Raw genomic sequence first — 16,758 nt, 5'->3', positions numbered from 1 at the left:
GGAAGAGGAGGAGAATAAGAAGAAGGAGAAAAAGAAGAATAACAACAAGAAAAATGTGATGCGAAAAATGAGGTGCTGATGGACAAGAAGAAATTAGAAAAAAAGAAGAAACCCAAAGGACCTTTTCAGGGCCACTCCATTGCCTCGAAAAGACTTACTCTCTTTGCCATCTTTGTGTGCATTTGTTTTGTGCTTGTGGCTTTTTGTGTATTTGTTTCTTTGTCTATATTTATGTGTATCAAACCCCGCCTGGCCAAGCGTTACATCAATTTATATGTCCTGCCCCGCCCAGCGTTACAGCTTTTTTTATCCCTGTTTGTCCGATTTATGACAGCCACTTGCAACATTGTTGCCAATTCCAGTTCCGTGACGTCATCCCACCTGTTCCATTCCTTTAGACACTAGACAGACGCAATTCATGGTCACTATGTTAAATTCCCACTGACCTTATAGTAACCCGCCCATGTTAAAGTTCCATAGGCCCCCATAGGGCCGGGGCCGTATTTTAACATAATGACCCCATAGACCCCCTATCTCCCCCATTAACTACTGATATTCTTAAAGAAAAGTTGAATTATGAAACTGTACGTTGAGGCAAAGTTTAAACATTTTAATTTTAATAAAATATATAGGTCCAAATTTCGTGATTTCAGTTTACTGTGATAATATATCGACAACCGTTACAGAAATGTGTGGCGCATTTGAACATTTGTAAGAAAATTACATGAAAGCAATCGAGCTTCTTTTTACTGTTGGTCCAAAAACCATAATGTGAGATCTATGAATACTGCACATTCATCAAACAGCATACATTTTCTCTGTACAACCCCTCCCCAACAAAACAATAAAAATAAATAAACAACTCGTTTTAGACACGAGTAGTGAAAAACTCATTGCATATTTGTAAACAAAATTGCAGAACTTTCATTATAAGTACATAATCCAAGGTCAGTATTTTCAAAATCTTCATCCTTAGATAAAGTCACAGTAATTTGAAAGATACATAAATTATTCCTGTAGAAGATATTGAAAATCTCAGAAAACAGAAAATAAGGAAAGTTCACTAAAAGATATATGCAATGGAAAAAAGGATAAAAGAGGATGGATAATACGTTATGAGTGAAGAGAAGAAAGAGGCACAAGTACCATATACCTTAATTTACCGATAATAGCTTGGAGTAGTTCAGTCTCGAGTGTCTCAGTAATCGCTACAAAAACTTAAAATCGTATGACAAATCAGGTTCTGTTGAGGCTGAGGCATGAGGAAGAATCGAGACTGCAGAGACATGTATTAGCGTCTCAACTGTGAATATCATAGTTTCCTAACATATTAAATAAACAGGTAAAGGAAGTGTGAAAAGTACAATGCGATCGCTGATTCTTTTCTGATACCGGCACTGCAATCTGTATAATGTGTAAATGTCTGCTGTTTGCTATAGCCTTTTCCGTCCATGCCCTTTCTAACCGTTACCGGCATTTCTACCCCGGAAGTTTTTCACCCGGGCTTTTTCCGTACCGGTCCTTTCTGACTCGTTACCTACAAGGGATTTATTTTATTCAAGTGATTTCATTTTGATAAAATATTCAGTCAGCATGTTAATTTAAAAAACAAAATGATGCATACGGGAAAAAAAGCATTCAATTGTGAATTTTGTGATCAAATGTTTAGTAATAGTAGTGGTTTGAAAAATCACACCAGGATACACACTGGAGAAAAACCTTTCAGTTGCGAAGTTTGTGCTAAAACGTTTGGTCAGAGTGGTTATTTGCGGAAGCACGTGAGGATACATACTGGAGAAAAGCCATTCAAATGTGAAGTTTGTGATAAAATGTTCATTCAGAGTAGTGATTTGAAGAGCCACATGAAAATACATACAGGAGAAAAGATTTTGATATCTTGTGAAGTTTGTAATAAAATGTTCAGCCATGGTTCTAATTTGAAGACCCATATGAGAATACATACTGGAGAAAAAACACTGAACTGTAAAGTTTGCAATAAAATGTTTCGTCAGAGTATTCATTTGAGGAACCACATGAGTATGCATACTGGAGAAAAACCATTCAAATGTGAAGTTTGTGATAAAATGTTTAGTAACAGCGCTACTTTGAAAAAGCACATGAAAATGCACGCTGGAGAAAAGCCATTCAAGTGTGAAATTTGTGATAAAATGTTCAGTCAGAGTAGTCATTTGAAACCCCACATGAGAGTGCATACTGGGGAAAAACCATTCAGATGTGAAGTTTGTGAAAAAATGTTCAGTCACAGTAGTACTTTGAAAAGGCACACCAGAATTCATACGGGAGAAAAGCCATTCAAATGTGAATATTGTAATGAAATGTTTAGTCAGAAAAGTAATTTGAAGAGCCATACAAGAATTCATACGGGAGAAAAGCCATTCAAATGTGCATATTGTAGTGAAATGTTTGGCCAGAGTCGCAGTTTGAAACACCACACGAGGTCACACTGGAGAAAAAGCATTCTGATGTAGTGGTGCCATGAATAAACTACACGATAGTACATAATGCAGGATATATATATATATATATATATATATATATATATATATATATATATATATATATATATATATCAGAGGCGTAGCTGGGGGGGGGGGGCAGGGGGGTACATATGTCCCCGGGCGCCAAGGTACAGGGGCGCCAAAATGAGGCTTACAACATTACATTATAATAAGTAAACAAGGGTAGTATTCAAAAATGTGATTAAACGGGGAGGGGGCTGGGGCGCCAATTTTATAGTTCGTCCCCCGGCGCAAAATATCATAGCTACGCCTCTGATATATATATATATATATATATATATATTAAGTTTGTGGTAAATGTTAAATCAGGATGGTAATTTGAAAATGCACAAGGAGAGCCACACAAATTTCACATTTGAATGTTGGAGAAAACCTTTTAGTCGCTAAGTCTGTCATACAGTATTTATAGCCAGAGGGTTGAACTTGCATGTGACCATACATACTGGACAAAGACCATTTTAATTGTGAAGTGGGTGTTAAAATGTTTAGTCGTGGTGGTTATTTCAAGAAGCACATAATACATACTGGAGAAAAGCCATTCAAATGTGAAGTTTATGATTAAATGTTTAGTTGTTGTGATAAATTTAAGAAACATAAAGATACAACCATTTATGTGCTGTTGCTAGTAACACCAAAGCATGTTCAAATTCAGAAATATTAAAATACTTAATGTTTCACTATATATATATATATATATATATATATATATATATATATCGGTGTACAAATTTAAATTATGATTAATATTTGTTTTAAAAGAAACTTTGATTTCAGCAATTTTGACATGAATTATGTACATTTATCGAATTCTATGACAATTCACAGTGTTTCCCTTTACGCACATTTGTACTTCAGGGACGCACGCTGGAGAAAATTGATGCACACATTTTGACACAAAGGATTCGCATAATGCGATCAGGATTTATTTAAACCTTTACCTCATGCAAGCGCCTTTAGACACCTCTACTCCATTTGCTTGGAAGCGCCTTTTGACGTCTCTACTTCATTCGCATGGAAACACCTTTTGACGTCTGCTGTAAATATCGGCCATTTTAAGCCAGTTTTCATAGCGCCACCTTCGGGGAAAGAACCCTATTAAATAGTACATTCATTTCTGCGAATGACAATTACGTCAGATCATGTGGTCACTGGTTATGCTCTCGTCAATATCTGCTATTTAAAGTAACTGGTTCGTAATCTCCACTCTCCAAAATGGAGGTCACGGCTTTCATTCAGTACTTACGAGAAGTTTTCACGATTAGAATCACAACTATGAAAGATTCAATAACTTAGGTAAAGGCTCTGATATTGATGTAGGTAGCAATTAGTTTTTATAAGTTATCAAATTCAGACAAAACCTTGTAAATTTCGAGCATGAGAAATGGCAGCTATGGTTGGTCACGCGGTCTCACTGACTTGACGGTGAACGAGTTCTCTCAAGATTTTAAAGCACATGAAAAAAATTCTTTCGTGAAAAATAATTACACACCTATAACAATTGGACTTTACTCTTAAATTTTTCCCCACATAACAGTTGTGTACCAAAAATGTAAAATGGTTAAAATTGCTGTTAAACGTAACATACACTACACTGCTTAGCAGTTAACAGGCAGGCCTATGCGTATGTAGTTGAAACAGTAACAGGTGTTCTATTTATAACGTGCTGTACTTTGTAACTATGCACTATGAGGGAATGGGTTAATATCCAATGCATTGGCCGAGGGGTTGCATCGTGCATACTTTGAGCATAGGCATTAACTGGTTCCCCGCTTTGTTTACTCCCTGTGTTGCGCTCCTCTATTCGTATAGCGGAGTGCAACGCAGGGAACATACAAAACATAAGGAACCACACTAGCACAGGCAGTGTTATGATGGAGTAGCTTCCCCTAATCTTGCAAGCTCTCATGTGATTTCCATTGAGCTCAGCAAGATGCCATCTTGATGTTTAACCTCAATGCTTGTTGCACTAGAAAGAGATGTCCAGATTAAAATGTCATGCACTAAGAATCGTTAGCGAAGAAATTGAAAGAAGCAGAACACAAAAAAAAATAAATGTGGATCTAACTTTAATGAAAAATAGAGAAAATAATTCCTGTGACTGGAATACGGCACATCACTTAGGATTAATACCAGTGTGACCTCTGATTGCGTGATTGCAAAGACTGCAAGTTAATAATCCTTTCATGACAGGGTTTAAGAATTTTTAAAAATCTGCCATCGTTCGCCACAAGATATCTGGAGAACACATTATAACCCAAGACATTCTTTCAAAACAAAGAAATCAGTAAACTTGCCAAGACAAATGCATTTAGTTGGATAACACAGTCAGGGGGTCATTGCAGATTTTGTTGGTTTTTAACTTTGCTGCAATAAAAGAAAGATTTAAAGTTCAAGTGTAACTTATTAGAAACAAGATGAATCATTAGCATCCTTGATTTTTGGATAAATTTGTTCTAGGACAAAGTACAATGAAACTGATGATAGTACACATTTTATGACAGGCAGTAAATTAACTGCCATTTGGTTAAAAAGATTTATTAGGGTTTTTGTATTGGCTTGTATGTAATGTGTTGGTCTATAATATTGCTTCAAAAGGATTATAAGGAGACTGTTAAAAGTACGACTTTAAAAGAAAAATAAACTAATACAATTAATCTTTGAATGGACAATGCATTTGTTTGTTAATTGTGCATGTTGGTTTATTTGTATGTTGAGAGAGAGAGAGTGTGTGTGTTGTGCAAGTTGCAATATCCTATTTCAAGCTGAAAAAGTATGAGTCAGATGAAAATTTGTCACTACATTTTTTACCCCCACATTTTTTATTTGACCCCCAGTTCTGACACCAAGTTTTTTTTAACCCTCAGTTTTACACCCCTGGGGGATACACTGACAATTCAAATAATGGCATCACTCTGTTTTAGTTAATTTTGCTTGATTGGACAGGTATGATAAAAGATAAATCATTTCAAACTTAAAATATAATAAAATATGTGCAAGCAGTGCTAAAAGAAATCTGATAGCTCTACACCCAGTGCCTCTCTAGTTTCAGATCAGGCCACTCCTGAATTCTAAGTGAGAAGCCCATCAGGTTTGTCCAAAAAATCTAATTTGCCTGAGAAAGCTTTGATCATGCTGATGAAATGTGGAAATTTATTTTCAAGATGTTGACCAGCCATAACACTACATGTAAACACATGATTTTTACTCACAAAACCTTTGACACAGTGATGTTTCAAAAAATGTGATTTTCAGTAATCTTCTAAAATAGAACAAAAAATAAACAGTTAAATATAAGCCTGTTGCATGTAACATGTATAAGTGGTAAGCAGTAATGACTGAAGCTGGTGTAAATCTGGCACTTTAAATCAAGGCAATTCAAAGATGGAGAGGTCAGGTATAAGCCGCCATTGCATGGTTTACTTACTTAGCACACAATAGTTAGTGTGGTGCATTTGAAGATTGCATTGTGCTAATTTGCATAGGTAAAAAAGATCATGAAGTGGAATAAAACAAGATAGATCAGAGAGATGCTAGATGCATGTAAGTGAACATAAATTATTTCATATCATTGCCTTGAGTGAATATGCTTAAGCCATCTGTATTAAAGATTATTGTTAAGTTTGTGAACAACAGCAATGTTTATTTGATGCCACATTCTATGCCATATATATAAAATGGAAAGCATAACTATTTCAGTTATCGGAATAGTGATCAAGTGTGATTCATTTTTGAAGGCGATTTAGGAAGCAAAGCAAACAAAAATAAATATCATAATTATTGGTTGACCTATCTTTTTCGGTATGATTTTAGCCATGAAATAGATTGATAGACAATAATATGCACAAGCTCGTTTTTGCACATTTAATTTGTGTTAATAAAGCATTACTTCCTGTACTAGACAGAGGCGTTAAATGTAGTAAAGGCTTGTGGAATTTAATAGGGGATTGTGATTTTTTATTTATCACCAACACAGGGCCTGTGTCTTAAAAAATGTTTTCTTTGAGTACTGGCAAGAGTGAAATTATACTGAGAGAACCAAAATATGTATTTACACATTTTCCATTTATGTGTAATATACTTAGGTGTTTTAAGCCTTTACCTCTTACAAGTGCTATCTGATGCCTCTACTGCATTCTCATGGAAGTGCTAATTCATAAATCTACCTGATTCTCATTCAGGTGCATTTTGACACCTTAGCATCATCTGCATGGAAGCGCCTTTGGACACCTACCGTAAGCATCTGCATTTTAATCTGGTTTTCCTAGTGCCACCTCTGGGGAATACCCGCCTATTAAAAACTTATAGCTATCATATGAAATTTTGATAATGTTAGATCACATGGTATAACATAATGTTGTAATCTTCAAGTTAATAATAGTAACTGGGTCAGTTTGGATGATAAAATTTACAACTTTGAGGAGTTCATTGAGGCAGAAACTGGCTCCGATATTGATATAGATAATGTGTATATTGATTGTTCATCAGATTCGGATAATTCCAGTGATATTGACACGAACTTTAGCTGGTAGATGTAGAGGTCGAGGGAAGTCATGGTTGGTCACACAATTTCAATGGCATGATGGTAAATGAATTTGTGCGTGGATCAGGGCCGAAACTGCCATAGGTTTTTTGATCTTAATACAGCTTCAGCTTTTAATTATTTCATCTTACTGTTCACACCTGAATGTTGCAGACATCTCAGATCACACTGATAATTATGCTAGATCAAGTTTGCAAAAGTTCCTTCAGTATTACAGTCTGTCCAGAGAGGTATCTGCCATTAAAGCTGTGATAAAGTTCCCTAAATGTCTCTCATTTTGCCAGTACATGCCTGCAAAATCAATAAAGAAGGAAATCAAAATTTGAATGCTGTGTGATGTTCAGACTGAGTATCTGTCATGCTTTGATGTTTATATTGTTAACCAAGGTAACAACAAATTGGAACATGGCCTTGCTTACAATGTAGTAACTAAGCAGACAGACCACCTGCCTGACTACAACCATCGCATATATTTTGATAAAAATTTTACAAGCATCAATTTGATGGGTGGGGGGTGTAAAGCAAGCGTAAAAGATCTGGGGTAGAAATTCATCATCCAGGGCTAATAGAAGTTGAAAACATTATGGGTCACATCAATGTTTGCATCTCCAGACCTAAATAACATTGTTGATATCACTTAAAGCAGATCCAGATACGGTGAGAAACTGGGTGTGGGTGCTAAGTAGGTTGTGTTAATCTATGCAGGGATAGATCTATGCCAAACCAGATTTCACAATATGTTTTTTATTTTAAATATGTGTGAGCTGGGCCATTATACACAAAGAAGCTAACACAATACCCTTGTGTCATGGGGTTTATTTAGCATCGATAATGTGAGGCAATAGAAGGAAACCAGAAGAAGAAAAAAACAGACATGAAAACCCTAAATATTCAGATACTACAATTCTCATGAATTGTATTCACCATCATAGGTGTAGACACGATGAATAAGATGTCATTCATCCAGAGATGATAAGACAAGCACCTATGGCTTTTATTAGGTTTAAGCACTCGATGTTATCATCCCCTTTATGTGCCTCATGCATTGATTGATCACTCACAAGTCCACTCACGACGAACACACACCTAGGTCACGTATTCCCTCCCTAAGTGTAAATGTCTCCTGACATTTAACAAATTTTTATTATTCATTGTGTCTTCAGGAATAAATAAAAACATTAGTACATTACAGTTATCCACATATGATATCAAGATTTGAAAGCAACCATTTAAAAAAAATATGAAAGTTCATCCTCATTCATTTTAAAATCAAAACCATACAAGAATGTTTTTTTTTTGTTACTACATATTTCCATTCTTTTTCTTTGGTAGTGGTACTAACATGACTGACCTAGTAGGTCAGCCCCAGTAGGATTTGAACCCACCCAATTCTCCCCGAAAGACCACTAACCCCACATTTATCCATCATTCCACAGTAATATTAGTTCATAACATAGAGGACAAGTAACAAATAAATGGAACTACAGAGCTTAATAGGTTAAACTGCCCTGCAAAAAATTAAATACATAAAACCAATGAAATTGAAGCATCAATTACTTGCATAATGATGTCCAATTGTCTCCTGATATTTATATTTTCTGTTAGATTGACAGTAAATGGGATAATCAGTATCACTCATACCTAGTAAATAAAAACAAAGAGAACGCCTGAAAAATATGGAGAGGTCTCAGTAACTTGTCCCACTGGCCTAGCTGATCGGGTGGTTTTCAGTCTCTGGTAGAAAGCTTTTCTGGTTGCTTGCCTGAGTCTTCCTGTGACACCTGTGATGCTTGCAGGCTCAGGACTAGTCTCACGGACTGACGCTCTATGTCTCCGTCTAATACGGTTAGGTTTCAAACTGACCTTCAGTAGACACCTTTGGGTATCCGAGCTGAGTGCTCTCATGTGAGGCACAATAGACAGTAGAAAATGAGTTCTTGGTTCATTTAATCTACTTTAATATTGCCTAGACCCATTCTTTTGAAAGGCTACACTTTCAAGAGGCAAATATGGGTATTCATAAGAGATTGAGATCTACTTTTAAGGGTGGGTGTTCACAGAGTCGGACAATTTCCTTTCCTGCCCAACCAGGTCGTCTATGTGGTATAACTTACCTTTCAGTGTCTGAATCAGAAATCAGAGATTCAGAGCTCAACTCTGAATGGGTAACTTTCTGTACACTCGTTTTTTTCTGAACATATTTCATGGGTCCGGATCACAAGGAAGACGGGCAAAAGCATATCATGATGTAATGTGCATACAGATTTCGGACCTGTGACACTTCTCACCTTGTACACTGACATATCTAAACTGGGGATCGCTATCACCCGATATATGTCCTTGGTCCACATGTCAGCTAATTGTTGTTTCTCCTTTAGTCCAACATTGTGCACTAGGACACGGTCCCCTACTTCAAGTTGGGACTCACGGACTTTATCGTACTGGACCTTGTTCTTAGCATTTTTATTGCTCGACTCTCTTGCTATGGCTGTGTAAGCTAATCGGAGGCGGTCTTTGTGTAGAGTAAATCATTTCCACCAAAGCCACTTCCTGATGGGTTTCCTGATCCAGTTGGATGGCCTGATGTAATTTGGTTGTGTAAGAACACAAAGTATTGTTGGGAAACACCTCCATGGAACTATCACTGGGTAACGTTAAGTAAAATCGGTTATTGCTGTTCATAATTCCAGAGCTCTGCTGTCCGAGGGGTCACTGGAAGTCAGAGGAGTGTCTTTGCCCAAATTCTTGTTGGGGTCATGACTGCTGCAGTGATGACTGGCGTTGGATGCAAGACTCCCGTTCGAGAAGTATTTTAGGGAAGGATTGGGAAGAAGGTAACTGATGAAACTGCTCAGTTAAATGGTCCACCATTGTTTGTCTCCTTGTTACAAACTCAGATTGGCAATGTCAGCACCGATGACACAATACACCACAAAGATTTGGCAGAAAAAAGACGATTTGCGTTTAAGGCACACGTTCTTCGCAGCACACCTACAAGGGTTGCTTGTGTAGATCTTGCAGAGATGAACTGGGTGAAGGAGTCATTGCAGTTGTAGTGGCAGCTGAGGCTCCGAAGACAGACATAGTGGTCACTTCTTCTTTATAGCCAATGACTTGACAACCTTCGATGCAAGAATAAAAACTGGGTGGATATCCTTTCCAACGTACTTTGGTTTCTTTGACACGTCGTTTTGACACTTTTTGGGGGTTCTTCGTTCGAGAATGCTTTCGATCTCGTACACTTCGACTTATCTTTTCTTCACACGTTGTAACTCGGGTACGTAAAACGTCCCTTTTAACACTTCTCCGTTCATGTCTTCCAATCTAATTTGTAGATGGCGAGGTGACGGCCACACACTCGTCTAGTGACACGAAACAATTCGGTGGTCCACTTGTGTAATGAACCTTTCTCGAAACTGCGTTTTTGTATTGCCAATGCGCACCCAATCTCCTGCTGACAATACTCCTCTGTTCTTGGGGACAGTCACCGTCGGGGAAGCAATAAACAGACGCTCAAGAACAGTGACTTCGTTGTCGGGAGTCACTTCTTCTGGGATAAGTCCGATACTTCGATGGTAAGATTGGTTGTAATCTTGAACCAAGTGCGGGAAGACGTCGATGTAACTGACAGTGTGTTGATGCGTAAAATATTTCCATACGCGTTCATTCAGGGTGAGTTGAAAACGTTCCAAACTGCTGGCTTCATTTCGGGATTCTCGGTGGTGAAAAAATAAATGTCACATTTCTTTAATTCGTTTTGGAAAGCTTGGTTCAAAAATTTGGTGCCTTTGTTGGTTTGCCATCGAAGAGGGTGACGATCTCTTTGTTTTAACACTAGTTGTAAGGCTCGCACTAACTCACTGCTCGATTTGGAAGTCAATGGAACGAAGCAGGCAAATTTGTAAATGACGTCGATGACACTAACCAAATATTTGTAGCCACTATTGTAGGTGGCCATATGAAAGACATAGGCTAAATCAGCTTGCCATTGATGATCGATTCCCTCCACTCGGGTGCGACTTCTGGAAAATTTTCGACGAATAGGTTTGTGTAAAGTGTACTGGCTTGTTCTTGTAACCATCGTTCCTTGTGAGGTAAACGGCCACTTTTCAGACGGGCTTGGCAGCACTATACAATTTCTGAGCTCCGTTTTCCGCAGGGATGGATCGTAGTAAATGCCGACTAACGCCTTCTCCATTTTTGTTAATAAATCACCCGCTCTTCACTGATGCTACTCTTTTTACGTGCTGTATTTTCCTGGATTGTAATGTTTGCGTGTTTGGTGAGCGATTGCTGTCGAGGAGGAGGAGGATGTCTGAACAGGGGTAATCGGTTCTTGTTTCACTTCAGTCTTCATCTTCCTTTTATCTTCTGTAGAAGGTTTGGCCATCATCGTTTTAATCCATCCAATTTTGGATGTAGGTTGTGTTGCTAACTTGCGTACTTGCTCTGATGTTAACTTGCATACTTTTTCTGGTCGACGATAAAACTCTTCTTCTTCTCTTTTTTTTCTGTCTTGGTCACTGGGGATAGTAGTGGTGGACTTTTCACCAGGGTCTTAAAATATTTCGTGGTTGGCTGAGCTGTTTCGTCTACAGATTTCTGGTGAAAGAGTTGCAGCCGTTGTAAGTAGTTGATCGTACCTTTTCGATTTTTCTGTTTCGGACAAGTTGTTGCGATCCATCAAAGATTGCAGTTCGTCTTGTAACAGGGACATCTCGCTCAAATGAGGATTTGGAGGCAAATGCGAGGTTCGTTATTCTTGCCAACAATGGTATTCCATTCATCGTTTTTAAGGAACTAAAGTCAATTTTCGTCCTTTCATTCGATTCCAAAAGTCTTGTCTGAGATCTTTTGACTTCAGACGTCCCTTTTATCCTCTTGGTCCTTTTTTTCTTGGATCCATGGATTTAAAAAATCACAACAGTCTTCCCAGCTTGGCTCTCTCTCTCTCTATTTATTTGACAATAGGTGGTAAAAATTATTCCGCGTTGCACAATCATCTTTATCTTTTGACGGATGTGTATTTTCTTTTGTACCATTTGGCGAAGAACGTGTCGATGTGTGTCTAAGCATTCTTTCTGATGTTTAGACAAAGGTATCGTTCCTTTCAAGACATTCAGACAACATTCGCTCACGGTATAGATGACATCTTTGGAGACTGTTTGAATTAATTGTTTTCGGATGGCTGATGGAGCTTTGGACAGAACAGGCACCATGCCCAAATGTTTGGCTGTACGAAGATGCATTCCTTTTCTTTTTTCCATTTTTAAACAGAGGGTGATGTGCATTTCTTTGAGGGACAGTTCTTGCTTGAACAAATCCGGTAAACTCTGTAACATTCTCGATCTCTCTTGGACTTTGATTTTAGGGGCAGGTACTTTGAGGGCAGCTGCTACTGCGTCTAAAGAGGAGGAGGGTGTCACCGCTGGAGGAGAAGTTCTTTGAGAGGCGGGTTTCTGTTGTTTCATCAAATAAGGAAGAACAGCTGTCAGATTGGGTTTGGCAGGCATCACCAGCGACGGGGAAGTGGAAGAACCTGAGGCTGCTGGAGGCGCGGTCACCATCGCTGTAGGTCGTGTACTCTTGCAGAAATAAGCTATTTTCGGGGAGGGGCTTCTCTGGGGGATATTTTTTTCTGGGGACTTTTCTTTTTTTGTGACTGTGACTAGCTCTTGAAACGACTGCTCTTTTTCTTCTGGAATAGTTTGGCTTTATTGGGAGTGACTTTTTCTTGTGGAGAACCATGGGAGCATTGGGATCCCATTTTCAGAGGGAACGATAGATGACACCTCCTAGAGAACCGCTACCTCCATGTTACAAAATGGTTTGCTTTTTGGTTTGAGTGTCGATGCGGGGATCTGCCAGTTGCGTCAAGGCTACTTTGTTTCTCTCAAAAAAGCGTTTTGTTTGACGAGGGATGTGAATGATGCCTTGCAGTAATTTACGTGCTATCACCGTAAACCATCGTAAGATTTCTCTGAAAATGTCTTCGAAGAAAACCAGCAAGTATTTGTGGCCTTTTTTCGCGATTAATGCCATACAAGGCTCTAATCAATTTGACGGGTATATGAGACTGGAAGGACCTCATGCTGACGAGGTGTGAGACATACCCAAAGTTTTCCAGGTCTTTGTACACGCAGGCCCTCGATCTTGGCACCAGTGGTGTAACAGATAGGTAGGAAACCGAAAATAATCGGGGGTGGGGTGGGATTTAAATCCACGAGTAAATAGGTATGAGGGGTTTGAGTGGCATCCTGGTAAGCATTAGTCATTAATCGTCCAAGGCGTTCCTAACTGTTTGGTTAAGACTTGCACTTGCGATTTATCTCCAGGGATTTTAAACAATACCATGAAATGAAATTGGTGACGCGATGGGCTTTACTTTGTTGAGACAAATTTGGAGTAATGTAAATGACACTGGCATTACTGGAATCTCTTTGCGCGTAAACCACAGCTTAATTTCTTCACGAATGCCTTCCACAAACACGATGGAATCGCATTGACTTTCTCGCAGGAGTCTGTACGCCAGTTGCCACTCTTTATACCACTACACGATACGTTGAGGTGGACGATCGATCAGATGATGTTTATGTTCGATCAAACGTTTGACAAATTCGGTTTTTGTCTGAACCGCATGGTCCAGCAATTAACATGTGAAGGGGATGGCGGAGATACAATGCCTCCCAAATGGCATGATCAAAGTGTTCGTTGATGACTTTAAAAGTGGAGGAAGTGGTAGCCAAAAAGTAGGAAATGTCACTTTTGGCACGAAGACAAACAAGATAAACGTTTTTATACTTTTTAAGATCACGTTTATTTCAAATTTTTAAAGTGAACGACACGAAAGACGAAAATACATAAAAGCAACTTGATTAAGTACAGAGATAAAATACACATCACTACGATCAAAGTGGAATATAAACAAGTCTAAGGACAACATGTTTTTGGTAAGAAAGGTGACCTAGAGACGACAGTGTGTAATGTTCTTACAGTCTCTACATTGGGTACAGTCACACAGGTGTCCTCCTGGAATTGTCTTTTGGGAATGTCCATGTCACTCCTGTCCTGAAGAGAGTGGTTTTCCTCGGTGTCGGGTTCTTCTTCTGGCTCTCTTACTAACACATGCTTAAAAGTTACTTTTTTAACTGAACGTTTACATTTAGGATCACAACTCTTGGGTATAATTAGCCACTTCTTTGGACCAAGCCTTGAAACCCCAACTCTTCCAGTCACGTACATCTGTCCAATGAGGGTGTAAGTCACAAGCTACACACACATCGACGAACACGTCTTCGGTACCTAAAAGTTGACGATTCGCTTTTGCCGTAGAGGTCGAGCAGTTTCGAGATGAAAACGCATGGCTTTTAACATAATGAGTCTCTCGTGCTCATTTAAAGGGACCACTTTCATGTTTTATTTGGTGGTAGGTACTGTTCGTAAAGAGTCCACAAGGAATCGGATGGTAAACAAAATTCCAGAAAACGAGTCACTAAGACACACGCCAGTAGTAAGGTGGGACGGTCTAGGGACTAGGGGAGTTCCATGTTAAAAAGGTAATATCCACTCTGGGGACTACGTAAATTTAACATGGGAAGCAATATCCACTCTGGGGACTATATAAATTTAACATGGGGAAGAAAAGGTATCCACTCTGGGGTCAAGGGAATTTAACAAGGGAGAAAGGAAATATCCATTCTAGGGACAAAGGCATTTGAACAATGGGAGAAAAAAATATCCATTCTAGGGACAAAGGCAATTGAAACATGGGATTTTTTTTTAAAAATTAAAAAAATAAAATAAAAAATAAAGAGGGTTGGCAATGGAAAATCAATCTCTTTTCGAGACCTATGAGTGGCCCTGAAAAGGGCCTTTGGATTTATGTTAATATGCCCTTAACATAAAGGGAATCTGCGGCATCTTCTTGTCCTCAAGCTGCGTCTTAGTGTAGGGCCATAAATCAGAGTCCTCTTGAGGCAACCTTGTCTTTCTACGTAGATCCTACGTATCCACAGACTGGTGTTTGTCCTGTGGACAACGGTCCACTTGGATCGGACATACATTAGCATGTCCGTCCTAAACATCATTGAAGACACAAGGGTGGATGATTCAACTGTGGTCCACATCTTGAGGCGACGAGAACAGGTGAATCAATGCAGTGAACTGCGCTTATTTATAGGTAGAGGAAGGATTGAAACGGATTGAGTTCATTGACCAATCTAAACACGCGTTACAAAATTCAGTCAGCCCGCATCCAATCCGAAGAGAGCAGTCTGTGACGTCACGTGGTCTATATAGATTCGCTAGCGCCTGTGTGCAGTCAATCTATGCGACAGTGATTCAACATGACGGAAACTCAGAAAACGATCCATTGGGGTGCACCAGCAGTGGAGACCGCCCAAGGGAACCCGGACTTACTTTCAGAAGAGGTAAATTGGGATTTTGTGGATTTTCTTACATCGCAAGAATTTGTTCCGGAACCTTCGTCTCCTTCTTCGTTACCGCAAGTGGAGAATTTTAGAGAGAGACAGAAAGAAGAATTGAAGAAATTTATACAACGACAAAAGGAAGCGGAACAAGCTTTTCTCCTACAGCAACAGCAGCAAGAAGAAGAGGTAAGAAAAAACAACAACAAGAAGAAGTAGCAGCAAAGAAACAAGAGGGTGAAAGTCAAACGGTCACGGTACTGTTGGACATTTTAGCGGAGTTAAGAAGTCTGAAACAAATGTGTCAGACTTCTTTATTACGACCGAAGAGAATACGACCTTCCCGAGCTAAACACGTCAACCCTGTGACTAAGCCTACCGTACCACCATTAGTGATTTCAACCAAATCATCATCATCATCAACAGTACGCAGTCCAGAAGTAGGCCTTGGCCGTGGCAAAGGCTTAAGGCAGTTAAAGTTGATTGCTTAAACTCACCCCTACACCAAAAACCAAAGGCCCTTTTCAGGGCCATCCACGTCTCTCGAAAAGAGATACACTTTCAATTGCCAATAATTAAAAAAAAAACATTTTACCCCTATAGTACGTGTATATGAGTGCGTGAGTGTAGCTTCTTATTTTAAAATCAAAACTCAAAGACACTTACCTTATATAATTAATGTATTCTTTTCTCAATAGTTACAATCCAATTCACAATTCACAACAGAACACTTTAAAAAGTTCATAGACTTCTTCTATCTCATTGTTTACTCTCTCTGTCTTTTCAATTTCTTCACCGTCACACTCTTTTCCTCTTCTTCCTCCTCACTTTCTTCCCTTCTTCTTTCCTTCTCCTGTTTCTTTTTCTTCACCTGTCTGCTTTCTTCCTCTGAAGAATCCCTCTCTTCTTCTGAAGAATCCCTCTTTTCTTCTGACTCCTCTTGTTTCTTTTTTGGGCAGTCTGGAGACCAATGTCCTTTTTCTTGACAATGATAACAGGTATCTTGACTTTTGTCTTTTCTAGGCCCTGTTTTTCTTTTTTGACGCTCTGGACACTCTGAAGACCAATGCCCTTTCTTCTGACAGATATAGCAAGTATCTTCAATTTTATCTCGAAAGGAAGGAGAGTAGTCCGTGGGGTGGTCTGAAGAAAATTTTCTAATGACCCCTCGCAAAGCTCTGATGAAACGTTCGATTTGGCTAGTCTCTTCCATCGTTGTGCTCGGTTTGAGAGTGAAATGAATAGTGAAAGG

General features: G+C 38.9%; 1 protein-coding gene across 1 annotated transcript in view; it reads left to right on the top strand.

The window, feature by feature from the left end:
• The first annotated feature begins 1,528 nt into the window (after positions 1-1,528).
• LOC149793014 (uncharacterized) overlaps positions 1,529-16,758 on the top strand; it is a 52,530-nt gene continuing 37,300 nt past the window's right edge. The window contains exon 1 of the mRNA XM_089968938.1: positions 1,529-2,488. Coding sequence (XP_089825064.1) covers positions 1,614-2,488 — 875 coding nt within the window. The 5' untranslated portion in view covers positions 1,529-1,613. The remainder of the gene's footprint in view (positions 2,489-16,758) is intronic.

Source organism: Sinohyriopsis cumingii, chromosome 8 (assembly GCF_028554795.1).
Source record: "Sinohyriopsis cumingii isolate HCF-2022 chromosome 8, ASM2855479v2, whole genome shotgun sequence".
Lineage (NCBI taxonomy): Eukaryota > Metazoa > Mollusca > Bivalvia > Unionida > Unionidae > Sinohyriopsis > Sinohyriopsis cumingii.
The sequence above is the reverse complement of the archived record's forward strand: the minus strand, read 5'-3'. Positions and strand labels throughout refer to the sequence as shown.